At 34.8% G+C, this 24,449-nt stretch overlaps 1 protein-coding gene across 1 annotated transcript in view; it reads left to right on the top strand.

Annotated features, from left to right (window-relative positions):
* The window catches only part of LOC150104617 (1,5-anhydro-D-fructose reductase-like), a 31,408-nt gene extending 16,875 nt beyond the window's left edge, over positions 1-14,533 (top strand). The window contains exons 7-10 of the mRNA XM_090395813.1: positions 4,332-4,404; positions 5,115-5,198; positions 13,202-13,293; positions 14,052-14,533. Coding sequence (XP_090251939.1) covers positions 4,332-4,404; positions 5,115-5,198; positions 13,202-13,293; positions 14,052-14,094 — 292 coding nt within the window. The 3' untranslated portion in view covers positions 14,095-14,533. The remainder of the gene's footprint in view (positions 1-4,331; positions 4,405-5,114; positions 5,199-13,201; positions 13,294-14,051) is intronic.
* Positions 14,534-24,449: the final 9,916 nt, after the last annotated feature.

Raw genomic sequence — 24,449 nt, 5'->3', positions numbered from 1 at the left:
CATATACCAAAAATTGGATTAAAACATCGAAGGTGAAATCTGTAGATCATGAGTATTGTTGATTCTGAAGCTGGTTGTTCTACAGATCCAATCATAAAAGGATTTGATTTTACAAATTTAAATTATAATGATCCAGCAACTTGGTGTCCTGTGAAATTTTCCAATATCAATCAATTACGTCAACTATTAGTTGAACATGGACCTGAACAGATTCATTTTGATTTTCCGAAAGATAACAATAATAGATGATTTTCAATGACTCATTATACTCGAAGACTATTTAACGGCGAGACAATGCAGCGTTTGTGGTTATTGTGCAAAATGTAAAATCCACGGATTCTGCATTTTGCTTCTGCTGTTTATTATTTGATAATTGGCGGATTAACCTTGCTGATTCTGGATTGAGGGACTGGAAAAATGCTTCTTCTATTTTAGCTGCGCATGAAAAAAGTCAAAGACACGTTGAAAATTACCATCAATTGAAAGAATTAGAAATTCGAATAAAAGAAAAGAAAACCATTGATGAAAAGAACTTGCTAGTTATTAGAAAAGAGGAGAAACATTGGGTGCAAGTATTAGAACGACTCTTTGCTTTAGTTCAGACGTTAGCTATTCAAAATTTGTCATTTCGAGGAACAAATGAGACATTGGTTTCGATGGAAACGGACATTTGATTGAAATTTGTCGAATTTCTAGCCAAGTTTGATCCAATAATGAATGAACATCTTCGAAGAATAAAAGATAAACATACATATGTGCATTATCTTGGAAAAGATATTCAAAATGAAATAATAAACATCTTCGCCAATGCGATAAAAAAGAAAATTTTAGAATCTGTTGTTGCTGCAAAATATTTTTCCATAATTATTCACTGTACGTCCGACATTGGTCACACGGAACAAATGAACATAGTACTTCGATTCGTAGACACTAGTAATAGTACGGTTTCCATAAAAGAACACTTTTGGGGATTTATAGAAATAATAAAATACCACTGGAGAATTTTTATCAAATGAAATACTAGGAACTCTAGACAAATTTTCATTACCAATACAAGATTTACGAGGTCAAGGATACGATAACGCCAGTAATATGAAAGGTGATGTAAAAGGTGTGCAGCGATGAATTTCAAATATTAACTCGAGAGCAATGTATGTACCCTGTAGTTCAGATGCATTAAATTTAGTAGGGAATTGCACTGCTAATACTTTAGATGCCACAGCATTTTTTGACTCTGTACATCGTCTATATGTATTGTTTTCCGGTTCGACTCGTCGATGGGAATACCTCAAAAGACACATAAGTAATTTTGTACTCAAACCAGTCTGTGATACACGATGGGAGAGTCGAATTGACTCATTAAAGTTCCCTAAGATATAATTTGTCCGATGTTTGCGAAGCACTGAAAGAAATATCTCAAGATGATAGTTTGTTGATTAAGTGGAAATACCATGAAATTAGACGCAAGTAATCTTCTTAAAACTTTAAGGAAGTTCAAATGTATCGCATCCTTAGTAATGTGGTATAATATACTTTTTGAAATAAACTTTACAAGTAAACAACTTCAGAATGCAAGCCTTGATATAAATGGTGCCATAAATTGTATTAATGATACAAATAATTTCTTAATGAAAATCCGAAATGAGGATGAATTTGAAAAGATGTTAACAGATCTGGAAAAAATCGCTGAGGTCAAGAAACAGTTAGACTTAGAAAACAAAACAGACCAATTTGTGTACGAAGCAGAGGATGAATTCATAAAAGATTTTAAACAAAAATGTAAGGTAGATTTTTAATTTTCAATTATTGATACTGCAATTACATATGTTGATGAAAAATTCTAGACATGTCTACAATTAACGAAAAGTTTGGTTTTCTTTTAAATATATATGAAATTCAAAAAATTACTTCAGCAGAACTGATTAAAAAATGTTTGATATTGGAAAATTATTTAACACATGATAATTCTAGAGATATTGACGGAACAGATTTATGTAGTGAATCACAAATAATAGCAAGGCGAATTCCAGAAAATACTTCCTCATTAGATGTCCCGTCATATATATGTAAAAATAATTTCGAAAATAGTGTTGCAAATGTGTTTATTGCTCTGAGATTTTTTTCGACATTGCCAGTATCGGTAGCAAGTTCAGAAAGGAGTTTCTCGAAATTAAAACTTACAAAAACTTACACTCGCTCTACGATGGCTCAGGAACGACTCAGTGGTCTAGCAATAATATCTATAGAACATGAAATTGCATATACAATCAATATAGATGAATAAATTCAAAACTTTGCCAAAGCAAAAGCCCGAAAGATTAATTTTTCATATTTTTTGTATTTAAGATATAATAATTTTCTTGCTATACAGATATTAGGAGTAATCATATATGTATACAAATGTATTGGTTTTGATTAATAAATTTTATATATAAATGTTCATAATGATATTATTTATATAAATATCCACATGTATAGGTGTACGTGTGCTTGTGTGAGTATGACAAAATACATATATATACAGCAATCCCTCGATTAGTGCGCCTAATGCGTTCTTTAAAACAGGCGCATTAATCGAATATAATAACCTATGGGAAAAAATATAATTCGTTCCTCAAATTTCTTTTTTGAACCTTAATTTTTTTATAAAAGAATTAAGGTATGTCTCAGGGCCTAGTTAAAGTAAAATCATGAAGCTGAAAGACTATAAAACATATTTAGAATATAAATATTATTATTCCTTCTTAACAAAGAATTGAGCTAACGTAGTTTGGCGGGCATTTTGGTTCTTTTTTTTTTTCATAAGACCGACGGTATGGCTTTATTGCCTCTTCTGCAAATTTTACTGCTTCTCTAATCATCAGGGTCGGCCTGTGCATTGCTGCTTAAAAACTTCGCTTGTACGAAAAATATTATACGCCGCCGATTGTTATAATCCGCTTGCAGGCAATTTTTATGATCAGATCATAAACAGCGGTATTCTCTTTCCCAAATGTTGAAAGGTTTCGATGTGAGAAAATTAACGATACATAAATGTTATTAGGCGTTCTGGGTCTGAGCTTTTCGACATATTCTCGAATATTATTCTCCTCAGAATATTTCCACTATAAAATATTTATTCATAAAAAATGCTTAGAAAACTAAAATGACAAATTCCAGGAACTTCCCGCAGAACACTTATTCACCTTCCGCGGAACACAGTTTGGGCAACCCTGGTATTCATTGTGTACATGGGAGTAGTGTAGTATGCCATTAAAAATAACTTTGTAAAATGTTTTAAATCGGTAACTAAATTATTTTATTCTGGTGAGTGATTTTTTAAAATAGTTACGTCCACACTTTTACGTCCACACAAGTTTTACGTCCACACTTTTACTATTCTGGCTTCGTAGAAAACAGGTCTTGATTACTGCAAACAGGTAAACATTTTTGACATTTATTAAAAAGATCCAGTAAAAATTTCATTCCATAGTTTTGGAAGAGTTACAGTGAAAATACTTACATTGCTCAAAGGTCTAATGGAAATATTGCAATTACCAAATCGAGTTGTTTTTGGAGCAGTTTCCATTTACAAAGGGGAGAAAAAATGCAGTACTCTTTTAGGTTTCTTTGGAAATCGCCAGGTAGTCTATTGTAACCTCTGAAAGAGTTAGGAAGGGGCACGCGATCCCTTATCTACCTGGTATCTGTTGTCTGGATTCGTTATGTTAGTAACAGGATTATAATTTCCAGTTTCTTCCAGGAGTAAGACACGTGATTGCCGTAATGATGAACTGAAAATTGAGGATTGGAAAAGTTCCAGCAAGAAATAGAATCATTTCTAAAAGGGATACGTTACCCTTGTAGGTTCGATTTTCTTCATACCTAGCATGGTGTACGTCATTATTATCATGAGGCCACGTAGGCATTCGTTGTAATTATTTAACTATACTTAATGAAAGAAAATAAATATATATTTTGAAATTAAAAAAAAAAAATAATTTCAACATTTTGTTAATGTTCAACCACTAAGTGATCCACCAGTAATAGAAATGTTTTTCTTTTTTTTTTCGCCTAATATATATTTTGAAGAAAAGTAATGGACGATATTAAATAAACATGATTAGGTGCGATTGTTTATTAAAATGTCCTTATTGACTTAACAAAAGCTACACGTTAATCTTCTGTTTTGAAAAATTGTCTAAATATTTATTCTGATTACTTTTAACTTCCTAGGAAATCACTAAAGATTCATTTCAACCATTTCTGAAAAATGTCGATGTGAATCCGGATATAATTTCTTTAATTTCTAGAAATATTCGAGTAAACATGAAGAATTTATTGTTTTTCAGAAACAAAAGTAATCCTTTGGAAGAACCAGCTTTACAACCTATGTGTAAGAAATACAAAAAATCTCCAGCACAAGTAAGTTTTTCAAATTATATGAAAGTGAATAATTTCAATCGTTCTTTTAAATTTAAAAAAAAAACACAATTGGAACTCGTTTAATGAACTGTTTGAAATGATAAACATTTAAAAGAAAACAGAAAACTTTGATTTAAAATGCTCAACTTTCATTTTATATACTTAGCTGGACCTAGTGTCTAATCGCAACAATTTTATCTGCTTAAAGAACACACCGAACTCAAGGAGTCCATGTTATTTACGCAGAAAATCATTAGGTCTTAGGGAATGCTAAAAGGTTTTGAAGATATTCTTAAATATACTGTATAAGTCGAGTATCTCCCATCCCATTTCGCAGAGAAGCAGACCATTGGAATACGATTTTAATTTTTGGTATATTCTAGATAGTGTACAGCATAGTTTAATATCTCACCAAAGTATAATATTTCCAACTGAATATTTCATGAAACAAATATGAAACATGAATAACCGAACAGTAATTTTCATGTTAATGAAAATTATTGTTCGGATATTTTTATATCTTTAGAAAGTGATGTACTATCCCAATTATTATTTTTTGTTGTTTTTTCACTAAATACGTATGAGGACTAAGATTTGTAGAACATAATATTGTGTCGAACATGAAATTAAAAAGAAAAGATAAAGATTTGGTAAATTATTATACTACTAAGAAATGAAACATCACCAGTTATGCATGTTTTTAATTCTAGATTATTCTAAGATGGTTCATCCAGAGGGGGATAATTGCTATTCCTAAAAGTACTAATCCAGGAAGGATTAAGGCCAATTTCCAGGTAATGGATCTCACTCTGATAGTCTTTAATCATTTAAAGCTATTTTAAATTTGCTCTCTCTCTCTCTCTCTCTCGCTCCCTCAATAAATCAATATGTTATTGAATGAATCGAAATTGTCTATTGTTGTTTCGTGGAAGTTTTCTATAAATTTATAGAAATACACTTCTAAAATTTGCACATCAAACACTTTATATGGAAAATTTTAACTCTACGCAGCATGACAAAATATTTACGTTTGCTGATATTTGTATGACAAAAATAACCTTTCATGACACTCATCTACTATGACATCCACGGCTCCAAATGTACAACAGGCTTTTATGAACAATTCATTGAAAAATGAATTATAAAGCATGAAGTGAAGTGTATTTATCAAAAGAGAAGTGTAGTTTTTATTGGATTAACTTCTGATGCAGTTAACTCTTAGCATGATATATGTGTGGTACTTTTTCTTTCTTTCTTTCTTCCGTTTTTTTTTTTTTTTTTTTGGAGAGATATAACTTTCAATGTGTAAGGGATATGAATATTTATATATCAGATAAACTCAGGACAATTTATTGCTAAATTAGAATAAATGTGTTAAAGGTTAATGCATTGCTAAATATGCAGCGATTTACTGACGTTCACTTTGGTTAGTCCAAAATACATGGTTTATATACCAAAATAATTTCTCTCTCTCTCTCTCTCTCACACACACACACACAAAATTATCTATCTCGCTCGCGCGTGTGTGGAAATCTAGAGAACATAAATCATTGAAGAAATGCATAAATTGATAACACATGTAAGCTTCTAGAATTGAAACGTGTGGCTGCAGTCAGATCAATCACACACACACACACACAAAATTATCTATCTCGCTCGCGCGTGTGTCTAGAGAACATAAATCATTGAAGAAATGCATAAATTGATAACACATGTAAGCTTCTAGAATTGAAACTTGTGGCTGCAGTCAGATCAAGTCTTTGTCGATAGGCATTTTTTGTTCTAACATAGTGATTATTTAAAGAGGATAACCAATTGACTTGGAAATGTTCAATGGTCTAGAGCAGCGCTTCCCAAACTGTGGGCCGTAGGTTTTGTTGAGGGGTGTTGTGTCGCTTTCTTCCGTATTATAACTATTTTCAACCTTTGTGTTATAGCTCCATAATACACTCTATCGGGTAACATGTGTTACCCCTGAGGGACAATGGAATTTCCTCGAGATCGAGGCAGTACCAGAGTATCCGAGATTTACCCCTCGTAAAATGCCAAGAAATTTATTTGTTTCACTGCACCACTTAGCGCTATTAGATTATCAATATTAACAACCAAGAGGTAATCTCAGGACAGTACTTAATGATACCTATCAGCTCTGCAGGTGGCCAAAATATACCCTTTTAATATCTCGCTTAGGTTCGCATTAATATTTTATAAGCGCTGCATCGGATACCAGAAATCACAGAAAGTCTTTGTTAGAATCAAAAGCAAGGTTTATTATACTCAAAAGTTGATACACATAATAACATAAATTAAAATCCCATCTTAAGGGAGTTCCAGACAAGGTATATAATAATCAAACACTACTATTACACTTATAAAATATTATACAGTAGCTTCCTAAAGTAAGAATTATATTAACCTTCACTAATGCATTAGTCATGTACTATTATCACAATCAATCTAAAACTCTGTAGTTCTGTCAGACTACACAAGATAACATTCATATCTTTCACAATCTCTTTATATTATGCCAATTCTTTACTCTAAAATATCCTAAACTTCATTCAATATAAAGGCGAAGTTAAACACAACGACAGATATTAAGATTAAATTCAATATCCCTCTAAACTGATAGCAATACAATCTTATCCTATATCATTAATGTTCCTATTCCATAACATATTAACATGGCACATATCTTTCATTCATATTCTGTGAAACACAAACAAAGTCTACTTATCTTCCTTTATGGTTCTTTATGGCATCATAGGTTCACAGGAAACTCGCCTTCCATGAACAGCCGGACTTGCTTCTTTTCGCGGGGAATACAGCCGCCGAGAACCTCGACTGCCTTAATCGGAATCTCTAAGGTACGGGGGGGAAATGGCACCCTTCGCCACCACGAGAGGGGAACACACAGGAGATTCAGGAACAAAAAGCCTTGTTTCAGGGTCGCATGACCCTTATATTTCCCTCTTTCCTTCTCGGCGATTTTCGCCCTTTTCGATGTCCAGCCAACTCACACGTGCTACTACGTCATAGCGTCCATATCTCTCCCCCGCTATCGCACGTACGCTGACGTCACATTGTTTGCTTGGGGTGAGCCGCTCCCTCGCGTACGTCTCCGTAACCTTTGGACTTGACTCCCCCCAACTTGAATTTCTGCTTACATTCCATAATTCTTTTATACATGTTAATTTATAAAGTTCTGGTAATGTTTTACATTTTCAATATTAATTTAACTTCATTCGCGAATGGCACAAAATATATACTTATTTAACCTTTTCATAACAGAACACACTTCATTTACATATACATATTACTTATTTTACACTTAGAGGCAATTTACTGTATTTATTTCCCTTTTTTTTGTTTGGAAATGCATGTTAGATTGTGATAAGATAGGAGTTCATAAAATTCCACCCTATCACAATCTAACATAGGCCTCCCCTTCCAATAAAATTTTTTCCAAAAATTTTCTTCCTCTCAAGTGTTCCTCCTTACTGTTTTAAAAAAGGGCCGGTCTCTCTTTTAATGGCATCTCATATCTTCATGTTGTGGGTCTCTCTTACTCTTGAAATAACGTGTGCCCCTGTGATAGTTTGCATTCTTACTTAGTCTAATAATATGCATTCTTACTTAGTCTAATAATATGCATTCTTACTTAGTCTAATAATATGCATTCTTACTTAGTCTACTAATATGCATTCTTACTTAGTACTAATATGATTTCACTCACTCCATCCCCTTTCAACCTTTTAGAGGTGTTCAGTTTGTCAAAAAATTGTCTTGTGAATTGGAGGCATCTAGTTCTGCCAATTTCTTTATCACAATGGAGACTTAGTTTTCTTGCCATTTTCCCTTTATCTCTTCTGTCTTCATCCTCCTCTAACCTTCGTATAGTTGGCCAAGGCTTGCTCATGAGTGGGTTCCCATTTTTCGGGTTCCTTTTTTCAAAATCTTGCTCACTCAAGGGGTATACTCTAGATCTGTGTTCCACTTTACCGTTATGCTGGGGTCTGAGGTTGTATTTACTTTGTCTTGATACTTCACCTTCACTCTCATTGTTACAATGTTCTTCTCTAATTTTGGATGAGGTTCTCTCGTTCAGGTATTCTTTATGTCTGTAGTACCCATTGGGGTGGTCACCTTCAACTAGACCTTTCTCACCCTCTTCTAGATCATTCTTACCTCTCCCTCTTGCTTTGGATTTCTCATTTGATTCTTGACCCTTCTGGAGGAATCCTCCCTTCTTTCCATAAACACTCTCTATGGAGTCTCCTTGACAGACCCGTCTCTCTGATCGAGTCTTATATAACTTGAGTCTGTCAGAGTGCACTATCCAGGTTCTTGCTCTGTCGGAGGTTTCCTTGATCTTAAATGTCACCGGGGATAATTTCTCTTGGATCACGAATGGCCCAATGGCACTCCTTCCAAATTTACCTCCTTTCTTATTTACAGAGCCATGTTCCATTAGGACTAGGTTGCCTGGGTTTAGATCCTTGTAACTCCTTATTTTATTGGCATAATCTCTGGCTCTTTTGGAACATGCCTTGCTTGACCTGGCTACTATGTCATAAGCTATCCTGTTGTTATTCACCAGATCCTTCAGGTAGATGTCAATATCAGGAAATCCAGAGTCCACGTGGGTATTCCTGACGTCACAGGGAAAAGCTGGCTCAAATCCATAAAGGATACAGCAGGAGCTTCTTTTATGGCAGTATGCAGGGCGATTCTGCATGCAAATAGGGTGTGATCTAGGAAAGTATCCCAATTTGATATATGTTCATCGACCAGTTTGGATAAAGTAAGTTTCAAGGTTCTGTTCAGGCACTCACACATCCCATTTCCCTGAGGATGGTACGGTGTGGTGAACAGTTTCTTTATCTTTAACAGCTTACACAGCTGCAACATTACTTCTGCCTTGAAGTTAGAGCCCTGATCAGAGAGGATTGTTTGGGGAGTTCCATACCGGGAGATTATTAGTTTAAAAAATTTATTGGCCACTGTCTGAGCTGTCTGGTCTTTGATGGCTACAGCATCTGGATATCGGGAAAACACATCCACAATCACCAATATGAATTTATTTCCTTTCTTGGTGACTGGGAGGGATCCCACAATGTCCATGGCTACAGCTTGGAATGGGCGACAAGGTGTCGGTGTCGATTGAAGTGGGGCTTTACCCAGAACACCTGACTTCTTTTGGCACAGGTGACAGGAAGACACATATGCTTCAATGTCACCCCTCATTCCTTTCCAGATGTATCTGCTCCTGATACGGTTCCATGTTCTCTGCACTCCTTGATGGCCTACCAAGCCGGAGTCATGGAAGGTGTAGAGGACCCAGGGGATCATGAGTTCTGGTACCACAATCTTGTCCCTCCACCTTCCTGTAAGATCCTGCCTGGAAAGTAAGAGCCCATCTTGATCGAGGTGCAGGGTGTGATGAAAAGACCTGGTATCTAGTGACTCCTCCCCTCTAAGGATCTTCTCATATAACTTTCCCCATATAGGGTCTCTCTTCTGCTCCTCTACGATGCGGAGCTTGTCCCAGATCTGGTTTTCAAGGGACGTACTTCGCTTCTTGCTCACTTCCTTTATCATACTTAATGGGAAGGACTCTTCTTCCTGACTAGCACCCTCTCTGCAAGTGGAGTCTAGAGACCTTGATAAGTAGTCTGCTACTACGGTGGTGGACCTGGGATATATTTTACTTCTAGGTCAAACGCTTTAATTTCTAACGCCCGCCGGATGATCCTCTGATTCCTGTCCTTCATTGATGATATGAAGGACAGAGGTTTGTGGTCAGAGTGCAAGATGATTTGTTGGCCCAGTAACCTGTGTTTGAGTTTCCTCAGGGAGAAAATGATAGCAAGCGCCTCCTTCTCAATCACCGAATAGTCAATCTCAGAAGAGGATAGCTTGCGGCTGATGAAGGCTATGGGCCTAAATCCCTCTCCCTCCTCCTGCTCAACGACCGAGGCAATAGTGTCCTTAGAGGCATCTGACAAAAGATAGAACACCTGACCTAACTTGGGATAGGTTAATACTGGTGATTGAGTTAGGGCTAAATTTAGGAGGCGGTATACCCATTGCTTTCCCCCCCCCAACACACACTCAAACTTCCCTCCCTTCTTTGTAAGTTTAATAATTGGTTGCATTAGACTCGAGCACTCAGGTATGAATTTCCGATAGAAATTTACCATACCCAGATATCTCCTAACCTGCCTGATGGTGGTGGAAACCTTAGCGTTCAATATGGCAGTTACATTGGCCTCAGTGGGATTTACCCCATTCTTACTCACTACATGGCCGAAATATTCCACTTCCCTAAGGAAAAACTGGCATTTTGAATATTTTAGGGAGAATTGGGCCTTGTCTAATCTATCTATGATCTTTGACACCAGCCTACAGTGCTCCCCTATGCAGGATGAGTATACCAGAAGATCGTCCTGGAAGCAGATTACCCCTTCCCCCAACAAATCAGATAGGACCGAATTCATCAAGCACTGGAAACTCATTGCAGAGTTTCTGGCTCCCTGAGGGAGTCGCACATCTGGTACTTTTGCCACCTTGTGGTAAAGGCAAAGTACTTTCTGTCCTCCTTCCTCAAGGGGATTTGGAAGTACCCAGAGTTTAGATCTAGTTTAGAAAAAATTTTGGCTCCTCCCAGGCCTATCAGTAGGGCCTCTATCCTGCACATGGGGAAGTCCATAGGCTTAGTGACTTTATTTATTTCTCTCAAATCTAGGACAAATCTTGAGCCACCACTTGGCTTTTCTACAGAATGAATGGACTATTCCATCTTGAATTTGATCTCTCAATAATGCCTGCCCTTTCATATTCTGATAGCAATTTCTTGAGCTCATCCGTGTGCTTCAGAGGCGTCTGGTATTGTTTTACATGTATAGGCACGTCAGATGTGACCTGAACTGAGTGCTGCACCTTACTGGTGCAGGAGAGTGAACTGATCTTTTCAGTAAACACACGAGGGAAGCGGTGAAACAGGGTCTCAAAAAACTCCTCAATTTGTCTCTTTTCTGTGCCCGACCTAACTTGTTTAGTGGCCTCTTGGATCAGTTTCCTCCTCCACTGGTTGGTATTTTCCTCACAATCTCTTATTCCAACTTCCATGGCTTCGTTCCGTTCACTGGTACCCCTTTCTCTGCAGTCGAGTTTGTATCTCATTCCACATAATGACAGAGTCCTGCTGCCAAAGTCACACGCGAATTTGTTTTTTTCCAAAAATTCAAGGCCCAGTATGACCTGGTCACCAGTGTCTGCTAATTCGGGAAGAACAAACATATCATGTGTGGTGTTTACCGGAAGCATGGTATATGGATCGCCACCTTTGCCTTCAGTACAGATGAGAGTTCGACTCTTGCTATCCCCATGATCCTTGTAGGATTGCACAAACTTGTAAAGGCATCAGGAGTAGTGTTCCGGAATGCTTTCACTAGTTGCATGGGTATGACAGATATATGGGCTCCTGTGTCAAGGAGAAACTTGCAGGGAACCCCTTCTATATAACCTTCCACTAGGGACAATGGTAGTCGTTTTCCTACTTGTGCCAAGGAAACAGTCTGCATTCTATGACCCTTTTCCACTATAGATTCCCTTCCTTTCAAATAGAGCAAGGCGGGTACCTTTTCCCTATAAGTGATTTGCTGTTCATGGTCTACAAGGATGGGGGTTAGGTGTACTGCTGGACTCATTGTCTAATGCAGCTCTCAAAGAGAGGTTTGGGTCATTTCCCTTATTCTCGTTTCCTGTTCTAGGGCGAGATTGAAACACCCTTCAAATTCCCTGGCTCCCTTCTTAAAGGTCACTCCCCTTCAGTTATCTTTTAATCCTATTTTAAATTGTTGAAAGGCCAGCCATCTTAGATCGGCGCCTTCTTCTGTATTTAATATCCTTACAGAATTTGAGATGGCCAGTACCCTGATGAAGAAGCTGGTCACTCCTTCATTAGGCAATTGTTTGCCTGTAACGTTTTCAAGGGTTTAAAAAGTCTTCTGACCATCTCCTCCTGGGTCTTCTTCTTGATCGGTGTCCTCCCTTTGGTTTATATTTCCAGGCAGTATTTGTTATGTTAATTATGGCTAGCTGCTTTTTTATTTCTTCGTTGCTTATCTTGTCTATTCTTTTATAGCCTGCTAGTGGTCTTAGGAATTTATTTCTGCAGCTTCCCCTTGTCTTTCATCTCGTTCTCTCCAAGTCCATGTTTCACTGCCATATTTCAGAATTGGTTTGGCTATTATTTTATATCGTTTTATTTGGGTTGTTCTGGACATCTGTTTACTGAAGTGTCCGTTCAAAGTTTCAATGACTGCTAGGAATTTTTGCTTTTTATATGCAATGTCGATTTCTCCATTGAGGCTTATGTAATTTCCTAGATATTTAAATTTTTTCATTTGTTCTATTACTTTGTTGTGGATGACTAGTTTGCACTCTTTAATTTGTTTACCGTGAAATGCTATTGATTTCGTTTAATTTATCGAGATCATCATGTCATACTGTTGTATTGTTTTGTTCAATACGTGTAGATTTTTTTTTCTGTAATCGGTCTTCATTTTCGAATAACCACATAATCTGAAAATTTTCAATGGTCTAGAGCAGCAGCAGAGAGAGAGAGAGAGAGAGAGAGTCCGCTATCTACAGACACTGCAAGGATTTGAAATATTTCAAATTGAATGATAATATTTTGTTATAATACATAATAAAATACAATAACTAACTTATCGCCAGATTATATTTAAGAGTATCTCTGAAAAAATTCTGCTTTCGTTTATTTATACAGGTCTTCGATTTTACTTTGACTGATAGCGAAATGAGCACCATCAACAGTTTAGACAAGAATTTACGTTTTATCGATATGAAATTTTTGAAAGGGTAAGAATTGTATTTAAATATACTGAAATATTTAAAACAAATATGTATGTGTGGGCGCGCGTGGTGTCCTACTATTACAATAATCCCTTTCAGAACACAGAGCGCTGAGCGGAATATTTTAGTTCAGTTTTAATAATAGAGATAATGTTTAATTATCTATATTACCAGTTTTACCATGTCTACAATCCACGGTTTAATATGAATAAACCAGCTATTATATTTTCAATGTCAGCTTATTTACTTGTCGAAGTTTAATATATTGCTGAAAGCTATTTTTGTGAAGCTGATTAACAAAAATCACTGCATATTTAGAGAAACCTGTGATGATGTCGACTCGGTTTTTTTTTTTTAAAAAAAAAGGTCGGATCATTATCATAAGTTCATCATAGATCATCATCATCATGTCAGTCATAAGTGGAAAAACTTTTGATGATGTATATGACATATGATTACCCAATGATGATGTAGATATGTGCATGTTTCAAATTTTCAAATAATTTCTTTAATAATGGCCGATATATATGATGGTCATGACTGATGATGACCTTAAAAGATGAAGAACTAGAACTATTTCCGTATTAGAATTATTTATGGAGTCTTTCAGCTTGATACAACGGTCGGAAACTGATTTCGTGTGCGAACAGGCATTCACGCATTCACAAATTTTCCACTTCTACTTACTGTGAATTGTGAGTTAATTATTTTCAAATACATGTATAAGATTAGTTAATATTCAGAATTTCTTTTTTTTTTTTCAGAATCGAAGGACATCATGAATACCCCTTCAGCCTCCCATATTAAGTGTTATTATTCTTCACCTGCAGTTATTCTCCAAAGGATCCGCGCAATCTGAAGCATAATCTTCATTCACTTGAAGAATTAGAAATTTGCAAATTCACTCATAAATTGTATGCAGTTTTTATCGTGCTTACTTCAATAGACTGACCTTGTCATTTTCGATGAGTAATTTCAGACAATTTTCGTACAGAAATTTGTATACACTTTTTCAAAAGCTATCATAATGCTTTTAGAATATGTATACAGGATGATTAGAAATTCTGGGTATTTATTAGGAATTATAGCACTGCTCATTCAGTTACAGTAATGACAATATATTTGTCCTTATGAGATATTTTAAATCATCACTAAATGTCATTAGCCTTCTTATACTATGCAATTTATTCTATAAAAATGTTCTTTAGTGAAGATAATTTAAGGTTTGGATGTGCATAAAAGGAATTGTATTCTTGGGATATCAGTGGTAATCAAACTACTGTGATAGTCTGTATTTTGAAAGTAAATGAAATAAAATAAAGATTCAGTTGGTCGCATCAATTTGTTTCTTTTTACGCCCAATCTATAACATTTATAACCTTCCGGTTGTCGAAACTATTCGTTTATTTGCTGAGACCTAGCTTTGTTACTACCTACATTGGATGAGACATGCTTTGCTTTGGAGAAGCGATGTTTTCGTTTATTGCAGGAATCTTCTGGAGGAAGGGGCAGGTTGATTTTATAATGCACAAATCCTATCCATGCGTTTTGGAAAAAAAAAGTATAAATTTATAAAATTATTAAAACACTTCTGCAAAGTGTAATTTTTGCAATGCAGGAAAGATTGACGTATTTCCTTACAAAAATAAGAAAATGTGCTGTTTTTGGAGAACTCTGCTATTGTCACCATTCCATTGCCCAAATAAGTCCTTTAAGTGCTATAGTATGTGTGTGTGTGTGTGTGTGTGTGTGTGTGTGTGTGTGTGTGTGTGTGTGTGTGTGTGTGTGTGTGTGTGTGTGTGTGTGTGTGTGTGTGTGTGTGTGTGTGTGTGTGTGTGTGTGTGTGTGTGTGTGTGTGTGTGTGTGTGTGTGTGTGTGTGTGTGTGTGTGTGTGTGTGTGTGTGTGTGTGTGTGTGTGTGTGTGTGTTCAGAAGTAATTTACCAAAGTAGTCAAAGAGAAACACTTCATCATCATTCTGTCCTATCTTAAATTTTTACAGTATGGAAGGAACAATGCGATCTCTTAAAAGCAGCAGTTATTTGTTATTCATTATGAAGAGAAAAAAAGAACGGTTGTAGGACCTGCACTATGTCAGATGTCTCGTATATGTTGCCCTATGGATCACCGATGGCGGTACTATCACTGTTTAAAGTTATTATCAGTTTGGGCCAGTTACTCTGATTGGCTAAAGGTGGCGATTGACTAACTACTAAATGTCTAAAAGATCCGGCTAAAATTTGTATAAAATTTATTTATATATTTTATTTTTTACTAGAATAAAATGTCTTCGGAAATATCACTCTCCATATGTGACTTTATAACTCGGAGATGGGATTTATATATCATAAAAAGCTATTATAATATTTTTTATTATTACAGAAATAGCTTACAATGTTCGCGCGGTTAGCCTAGTGGCTATGCGCTTCGCAACCATATGCCTGGGGAAGGAGAGTCCTAGGTTCGATTCCCGTCGACGACGTGAGGAGTTTAAGGATTTCCTCAGCTATAGCCAAGTTAACCGGTCTTAGGCGTGGACAGCAGGTTGTTTCCCCAGTTTATCTGGGGTTTTTCATCACGCAAGCAGACAAACCGGCCCCGTGAACACACAGGGATACAGTCAGGAATACTTAAGACAATCCCTCCAGCCATAGGTCTGAATTTTCAGCTATGCTGGTCCCGAGCCCGGATAAAAATAGGGAGGATTGAGGTGGTGCCGTACCTACCCGTAAAAGGGTAGGAACGGCACCACCTCACGGCCGTTGAATCACCATACGAAATAAATGAATGAAACTTATAATAACAGAATAAAGATAAAAAAATAATTTGCTTATTTAAAAAAATGGCTGATGCCTAACAGTCTTTTTGGAAATAAAATTTGCCAATATGAATGTATTCAATGATTTATAAGCTTAATGATTAACTAATTTAGTTTGAAGTGGCTTCAGTTTTACAAAACTGCAAAACAAAAACTCATCGCGAGAATTATGGACAGCTGATATCAAGTCCGACACTTCCATCATAAGACGTCAAATTGGCTAAAGTGTGACATTTTTACAATTACGCAGCTCTAATTCATACACCCTCAGCAGACTGGCACCATTCTTCCTCTTCAATTCCCGATGACTAATGAGAACACTTCAAACAACAATCAGATCACTCCATTTCGGAAAATCATAAATATATCAGACTATTTAATTATCGGATGCTGATCGACGTCTTAGATGCATTTAGCAAAATGTGTGTCGACTTATTAAATTATTTTTGCCACTTTTCGTACACATATATAATAGTCTTCAGTTTGAGCTGGACGAATTTAACTGAAATTCAGTATTAGAAAAGTAGTCTGCCCATCTGAAATTTTATTTCAATAGAACCACTTAAAATTATGACACTGGTTGGAAATTAAATTATATATTAAGAATTTACACTTTGCATCATCTCAGTTTTAGTTTAATTTTACGTTTATTTAACTGTACCTTTTCTGGCCTTACTGCATTGATAATCAATTATTTCATACATAAAATGACATATTTCCAGCCTCCTTTATACTTTATGTGCCGTCATAAAGTCGTATGGTTTTATATTAATACATTCTATTTTAATAACCCATTTATGGTTATTAAAATATTACATGGTTTCCTGTTCCCAACAAAGTTGGGAAATCGTATAAAGTGAAACATTCCGCATCTTTAATTTCTGTTTTTTTCCTTTTTTTTATCATCCACCAAAAGTACTTCTCTGCTTCCTTACGCTTTAAATACATCATTGACATTAAATTTATTTATGGAAACTTTATACTATTAACCGACTCGACTAATTGTTCGTAGAAGATTCATTATTGCTCATTGAGAGCTCAATCATAATTCGTACGAATATTGAAAATTTCTTCGGAAGGAATAATCTTATCATTAAAAAAAATATTTTATTTAATTTGTAGGGTATGGAATATGTGGTGCATTTTAACCATAAGCATATTCAAAGAGTTTATGATAATGCAAGAATCGAGCCAGTCAACTTGCTGGTAAATATATTAAATTACTTTGCAAAATGAAAGGTGTAAAATAAAAAGAAAAAAAAAAGAAAGAAATTAAAAAATATATATATATATATCAGTTTCATAGTGTAAACATCAGTTGATATTTACAGTACGAAATTTCTGAAGTGTCAAAAGTAATTCGCATGAGATTCTGTTAGTCTAGCATCAGTTAAAAGACAGCCGAATCCTATGGGTTTAAACATTACGAAAACACCTACTGCAGTTTAATAGAAATTTCCTTCTATTGACACTTGACTGCTCAACTGACACAGTAAAACATTAACTGCATCCACAGCTGCAATTGCATATACATTACACTATATTAAAAAGACCTTCAGCCCCTCAGGGCCATCTCTGGATTAACTGGTCTATTTTTTCGGGTGAGAGACACTATCAAGATATACGTTGTGCAATTGGGACACGAAATCACTTGAGAATGATTAGCTTTAAGGTTCAAATAGGCAAAATAATATTCTGAAACAAACGCGTATTCACATCTTTTTCGACAAAATCAAAATATGAATCTAATAACAGTTGTAAAACTGCTGTCTTTCATTCGTATATATGACATCAAAAATAAAATAAAGAAACATCTATTAAGAGTCCTATAAATCTGTCTTTTTTTATTTTAATTCGGAAATATTTTTAATATGGAATTTACGAAATAATTTATAAAGTGAACTACTTAGCTATCGAATTTATTTTATATGTAAAGTAGTCTTAATAAATCAAACTATTCATAAAATTATGCACGTCTAACTGTTGGACATTGGCACCATTACGAAAAACAAACAAACAAAAAACAGAACAAAATATGATGCCGAATGCAAATTGCAATAATTCCCATAAAAACATTTAACATAATATGAAAATTCAGTAATTTTCATATATGAGATCTAAGTATTTAGTTTTATATTTGAAATAACAGTTGCTTCGTATTCTTCCCAGTACATATTAAACATTATTCACGCGCCTTGCAACAATGAAAAGTCTAATTTGTTACATACTAAAACCGCAAACTATTGTAAAGAAATGATGTGTATCTGATGCATCTCTTCTTGTTTAAAAGAAGTATTATTTGCTAATTATTTTGTGACGGTTTCATTACTTGGTATACAATAGAAATGATATAGTGTTTGCAGCTGTCACTGGTAAAAAGAATGCTAATCTCCATATTAGCATTCTTAGACTTTTCTCCAACACAAAATGACGTACAACCGAAACCATTATATTTGTACTAAACATTCACTTTAAACAAACATTCAAACAGAAATGTTTATGTACTAAACATAAACATTTCTGTACTAAACATTCACGAATGTTTAGTACAGAAATGCAGTAAGTGAAATAACAAAATCTTTAGTGTTAGGACTTAATATCACTAAGGTAAATATATGGGGATATCTGAGCTTACTGAAAAATGGCTCTCCTCCAGCTTAACCAATCCTTTCTAAAAGCTAATAAAAAGATTAAATAGCTTAATTTTGATAAAATTTATTTTGGCAAGAATATTGATAAAAAAAAGTATACCTGGATATTCTTTGAAATGAAAGATAGTTTCTTTACTTTGAAATTAAAATTTAGTTACTTCTAGGATTTTATCATCATTATTATTATTTAAAAAGAACAAGAAATATAATTGAGCCTTCTACTTTAAATTAATTAAAATTTATCACTCGAAACTGGACTAGAACATATAAAAATACTGCCTAATTATGTTTGGCAAAATCCTAAGCAGAACGAACAAATCACAAAAAAAATAATAAATAAAATAACAGATATGTGGACTTTGACAAGTATAATAATCTATCAGTGGAAGAAGACTTGCGAATTGTAAGAGATATTAAAAAAGAGTGTCAACGTAATAATTGAGAAACAACACAATATAATCTAAAAAAAGAGGTCCGTGCACTACGCCAAAACTTAGCTCTTTAAAATTACTATTAAAATTTATATAAAATTTATTAATCGTTAAAAAATTAAACAAACAACAGCTCATGGAAGATCTTATCATAGATGTAAAGTTAGGTCACACTATTGGCGAACCTTTGCAGCTAATTGACATCCAATCCTTAAATCGACTACCCAAAATGAACAACAACAAAAAAGGCTTACCACGACCCGCTCCTGTTATAGTTCGTCTAATAAGTAAGACAACAAGAAACAGTGTCATAAGTGCCAGCTATCTGAGGCCAATCACTATAGATCTAAATATATCCATCAATGTAACCCTCCAGTCATCTTGTCCGAGTATTTAGCATCATTCTACCAACAGCTATAGTACCAAGTTAGAAAAGCAAAAACTATCAATTTTTATAGATCAGAGATGCAAAAATATACATCAGAATGTCACAAAACTCAAAGGCAATACAAATCAAGAGCTTCAACGACATAAACAAGCTACCGCAATGAAAGCGAAGTACTTTTAACAACAGCAAAAGAGAGCATGACTACTTTTAACCAAAAGGAACATGGGCTATCAAGCAAGCTTAACTCCTTCACGAAAGATAGCAATGCACTGACAGAGTGAAGGGGTTCTATTCTACACGGTAATATCAGAAGTATACGAACATATTGGCTTGTGCTACAAGCTTATATGAAATATGACATTGGCGTTGTTGGCATATCAGTCCTAACTGAAGTATCCGCTTCTACTGATGAAAATTCCAAACTTCCAACAACATACACACTGCCAACAAACAAGGCGAGGTGGTGGAATACTTATATTCACAAAACAAAAATTAATAGTGAAACAAATTAATGGTAAATTTAAAGATACTAAAAACATTTACATCCAAATAATACATGGAGTTCGTCGACAGCAGCTATTATTAAATGCTCCGAAATTTCTACAAGAATTAGATAGTTGGCTCTCATGCCTAGAACTGTTCGCAGCCGACAGATGAATATTGAAGATACAGATCACAACAATACTGCAAAATATTTAGGCCTGCTATAGTCTGATACCAGCATAATTGCATATATAGGGAAGAAATAGTTGGAAATAATATCACAACGTCCTGCATAGACTATATAAACACATACGAGCACTAACAAATAGCAACCCATAATATGTAATGTTACAGATTATTATTTCACGGGCCTAAATCAGCATAATAGTCTACAATCCTTGCAATGTTCTGAATCTGAAAAGAAGTACGAAAAAATAATGAATGAGGAAGGAATTAATCAAGAAATGATATGAAATAAAATAAAAACTGATTGTAAACAAGTGGCATTACGAGACTCTGTGCATTTTGCTTTTATTTATGGCTTTCTCATATATTTTCTCTACTGTGACTTTAATGTTTTGGTATAAAGTATGTACACACAGTAAAAAACCTTGGATAACACTAAAAGAAACTGCTATAGAGACGGATTGGTTTCTGCACAAAAGAATATGAAACAAGCCTGGCATCGTGAGATGCTGGATTGTATGTACTCCCGAACCTACAAAAATGGCTTCAAGAAAGTGACCAAAGCGAAAGTTTTGGTCGCTTTCGTGAATCAGTACTCGGTAGGCTCCATCAGTCCATCAGTACTCTGTAGGTTCCATCCTTGAATTGCAGAAAAAAATGTCCTCAATCAGTACTCTGCAGGCTCCATCCATGAACTGCAGAAAAATATGCCCTCCTCTCCTTCCACAAAACGTCATCGCCTACTTGATCACAACCAAATCAGACATTGCAGTTTCCAACAATAAGAGAAGCAGAACTGTCCTCTGCAGTCAAACAAATCAATCCAAACAAAAGGACAAGGACTCAGAGACATAAGGCCCAAACACATTAAGCAATACGCAGTTAGCCCAGGTCCGATCATACGATTATTAATGAATAATATTTTTGAAACTGGACATATACCCGACACATTAAAGAACTCAAAAATTACGCCTATTACAAAAAAAAAGGGAAAATATTTCAAACAGCATTTTGATTTTAGAGTCATAACCACACTAACAGTTCTCAACCAATTTATGGAAAGGATCGTTCTTAAAAACTTGCTACACATACAAAACATTTGATCTTCTTCTTCTTCTGCAGCTTTTCCCACTAATTTGATATCATTCCTAAAACATTCCAAAGTACGATTTCCAGAGTATTTCATATCAACACTGCTATAGTTAATAATGTTACGGTGGTCTTTATTGACCTGTCTAGAGCATTTGATACACTACAGCATGAAACACTTCTAGCAAAGTTAACACATATTGGAATAGGTGAACCTGTGTACTCGTAATTTAAAATAGGAAGCGAAGAATGCGCATTGGATCATCCCGTAGCCCGAAGTTATAACCTTTAGAGCTCTACAGGAAGCTGTTCTATCTTATTTTCTCTTTCATATCTATGTGCAGGCTATCAATCACCCAGTCTCCCAAAGGCAAGATCTGCCACATCGACATAAGCACCGCAGAAGCAAACATTCAACACGACGTCAATCTAAACACCAGGTGGCTCACCATAAACTCAATTCATTTAAACTGCTCTACATGAGGTCTAATGCAATTGCATTATACCTCATCTAGAACCAACATTATTAAAAAGGATATCACTTATTGTAAAAAATTAATTATTGTAAAGAAGTTTTTACCTACTATACATATAGCATTATAAAAACGCATATAATTTACAAAATGCAGCTTTGTTATCATTATTATTTATGTATATTTATATAAAAATTGTTACCTAGGGCCTAGGCTTCTGCTCTTAATCTGGGCTGTATATTTGTAAATATTTTGAATATATATGACGATATTAATCAATGATACTTGGTTGGAATGTTTTAAATTAATTTATTTAAGTTTAAATAAATCAAATAACAGCCGATGCACATATTAATACGTCTTTTTGAAGGAATAACCTCTTACAGCTCAAATCTTAGTGAAGCATTTAAAATATTTTAAGAAATAATTTTTTAATTATTTTTTTCAGCTTTAACTTTCCAAAAAAGATCGAAGTTCCGTATGCTGTTAATAAACGACTAAGCAACTGGGAAACTTTACAAAAGTCAAATTAATGAATTGCTAGTATTTTATCAAGGTACGAACTCGATATTGCTTTCATTAACAGTGTTTATTTCATGGATAAAAAAAATGGAAGATTAATTTCAATTATAATTGTAACATCTTAGATTTATGCAGTTGTGTTTTATTGTTTCAAATATTACAAATTTGATAACAAGGAATTGAACAGATTTTAGACTTCGGCAATGCGAAAGTACACTTAAAATGCACGTAGTCAGGAAAACATAATGTTATATAATTAAGGAAGTAAGGAATTAGCTAGTTGTTTAATGAGCACTTTCTTCTTCTAGCTCAGAATATACCAGCCTAATGATGTTAGCCAGTTGCAGAATTTCCACCAAGTCACGCAGGTAAATGAGAAGTTTATATCACGTTAAATAGCGATATAAGTATAGGGGGACATATCAGTATTAAAGAAGAAGCAAGGAAAAAGACCGTTTACAAAATTTGGAAAGTTCCCTCTAGGATGCTTACAATCCCACATTACGTCAACGTAAATGTAACAGGACTTTTGTATATCAAATTAGCGTGTACTGATGAAAGAAACGAAGTGAGTATGTGTATATGAAATATCGAAAAACAACTGATTTTAACGAAGCATGTTGGTAAGTTAGCGAGATATTAATGATAGCTTATTGCTTTCATTCATATTTCATATTCATATTTTATTGATAAGCGTACATTAATTATCTTTCTGTCGTCTTTAACAAGTAAATATATAATGCTGTAACACATAATACAATAATGTATAATTTAAGAATAATACTAAAATGTAATGTTTGGTTTAATTTTCAGGTTTTCGATTTCACGTTGTCTGACTGCAAATTGAGAATTATCAAGAGTCTGAGTAGAATTATATTATATTTTAAATATACTAAAAAATTTTTTAAAGTGTGTGTGTGTGTGTGTGTGTGTGTGTGTGTGTGTGTGTGTGTGTGTGTGTGTGTGTGTGTGTGTGTGTGTGTGCGTGCGTGCGTGCGTGCGTGCGTGCTGTGCGGGAACATAAATTGATATCTCTTTTACACCTTCCACGAGTTTTAGAAATCGATAACCAACTAGTGCTGTTGCCATGGTGTTGAATTGCAAACAAAAAACTCTCAGTGTGATGCACATGCAACGATGGTATTCATGCATTTTATGGATTTTAAAGTGCTTCTGTTCCTGATGCGTATTCCACATTGTTCTCATCAGATTCCTTAGTCGCTACTTTTTAACTGTTTTCCTAGTTTCTGCACCAGAATTTCCTCATTAAGCTATTTACTGAAACAAAACCAACTTCCTTACAAAGTTCTAACCTAAAAGTTTCGTCACCTGTCATTTACTATATGATGACAGTTTTATTGCCTTGCAGGATATTTCAGAGAGCAAAGTACCTGCTAAGAAATTAACTGCACAACATGTAGGGCTTATTCTTATCTCATGTTGTGGGATTTAAGAAATCACACAACAAACAGAGCAACATCATTCTTAAGTTTGCTTGCTCTGTCTTGCTTCCCCATTACTCAGACAAACAGCATTTGAGTCATTTAGCAATTAACTGAAGTTCTCAGATAAGGTGCTTAACAAGAACGGATTAGAATAATTATTTATTATTTTTTTTTTTTGGTTCTATTTTGGGAAGGACACCAAAGCACCGGTCCAATTTTAAAAAATACACCACCAATCTCGAAGCGGGGGATTCTTCGAGTGGCAATTTGGCCACTGCTGGAGCATCTCCCTTTTTGCGAAGAAATTAAAAAATAAAAAAAGGATAAAAAATCTCAGACTTAATCACATTTCACTTAATGATGTTAAAGGAAGAAATAGAAGAACGAGCGAGAGAAGAGAGAGAGAGAGAGAGAGAGAGAGAGAGAGAGAGAGAGAGAGCAAAGTACCATTTATATGAGCTATAAGCTGAGTCCCATTTTATATGCAACTCTTGGTGACGGTGGAAAGTATATAAAATACAATAAACAGCATTATGTAATTTACTGACGAACTCTTTCGGCTAAGGCAAGTAGCAGTATACTCAAAAAAAAAAAAAAAAAAAAAAAAAAACGAGAAAGGTTAAAGAAAATTTCCTGATCCGTATTAATTAAACACACGGAAAATAAATAGATAAAATC

Source organism: Typopeltis vanoorti, chromosome 7 (genome assembly GCF_054136105.1).
Source record: "Typopeltis vanoorti isolate ZY-2024b chromosome 7, IOZ_Tvanoo_1.0, whole genome shotgun sequence".
Taxonomy (NCBI): domain Eukaryota; kingdom Metazoa; phylum Arthropoda; class Arachnida; order Uropygi; family Thelyphonidae; genus Typopeltis; species Typopeltis vanoorti.
This window is presented reverse-complemented; position numbering and strand designations above follow the sequence as displayed.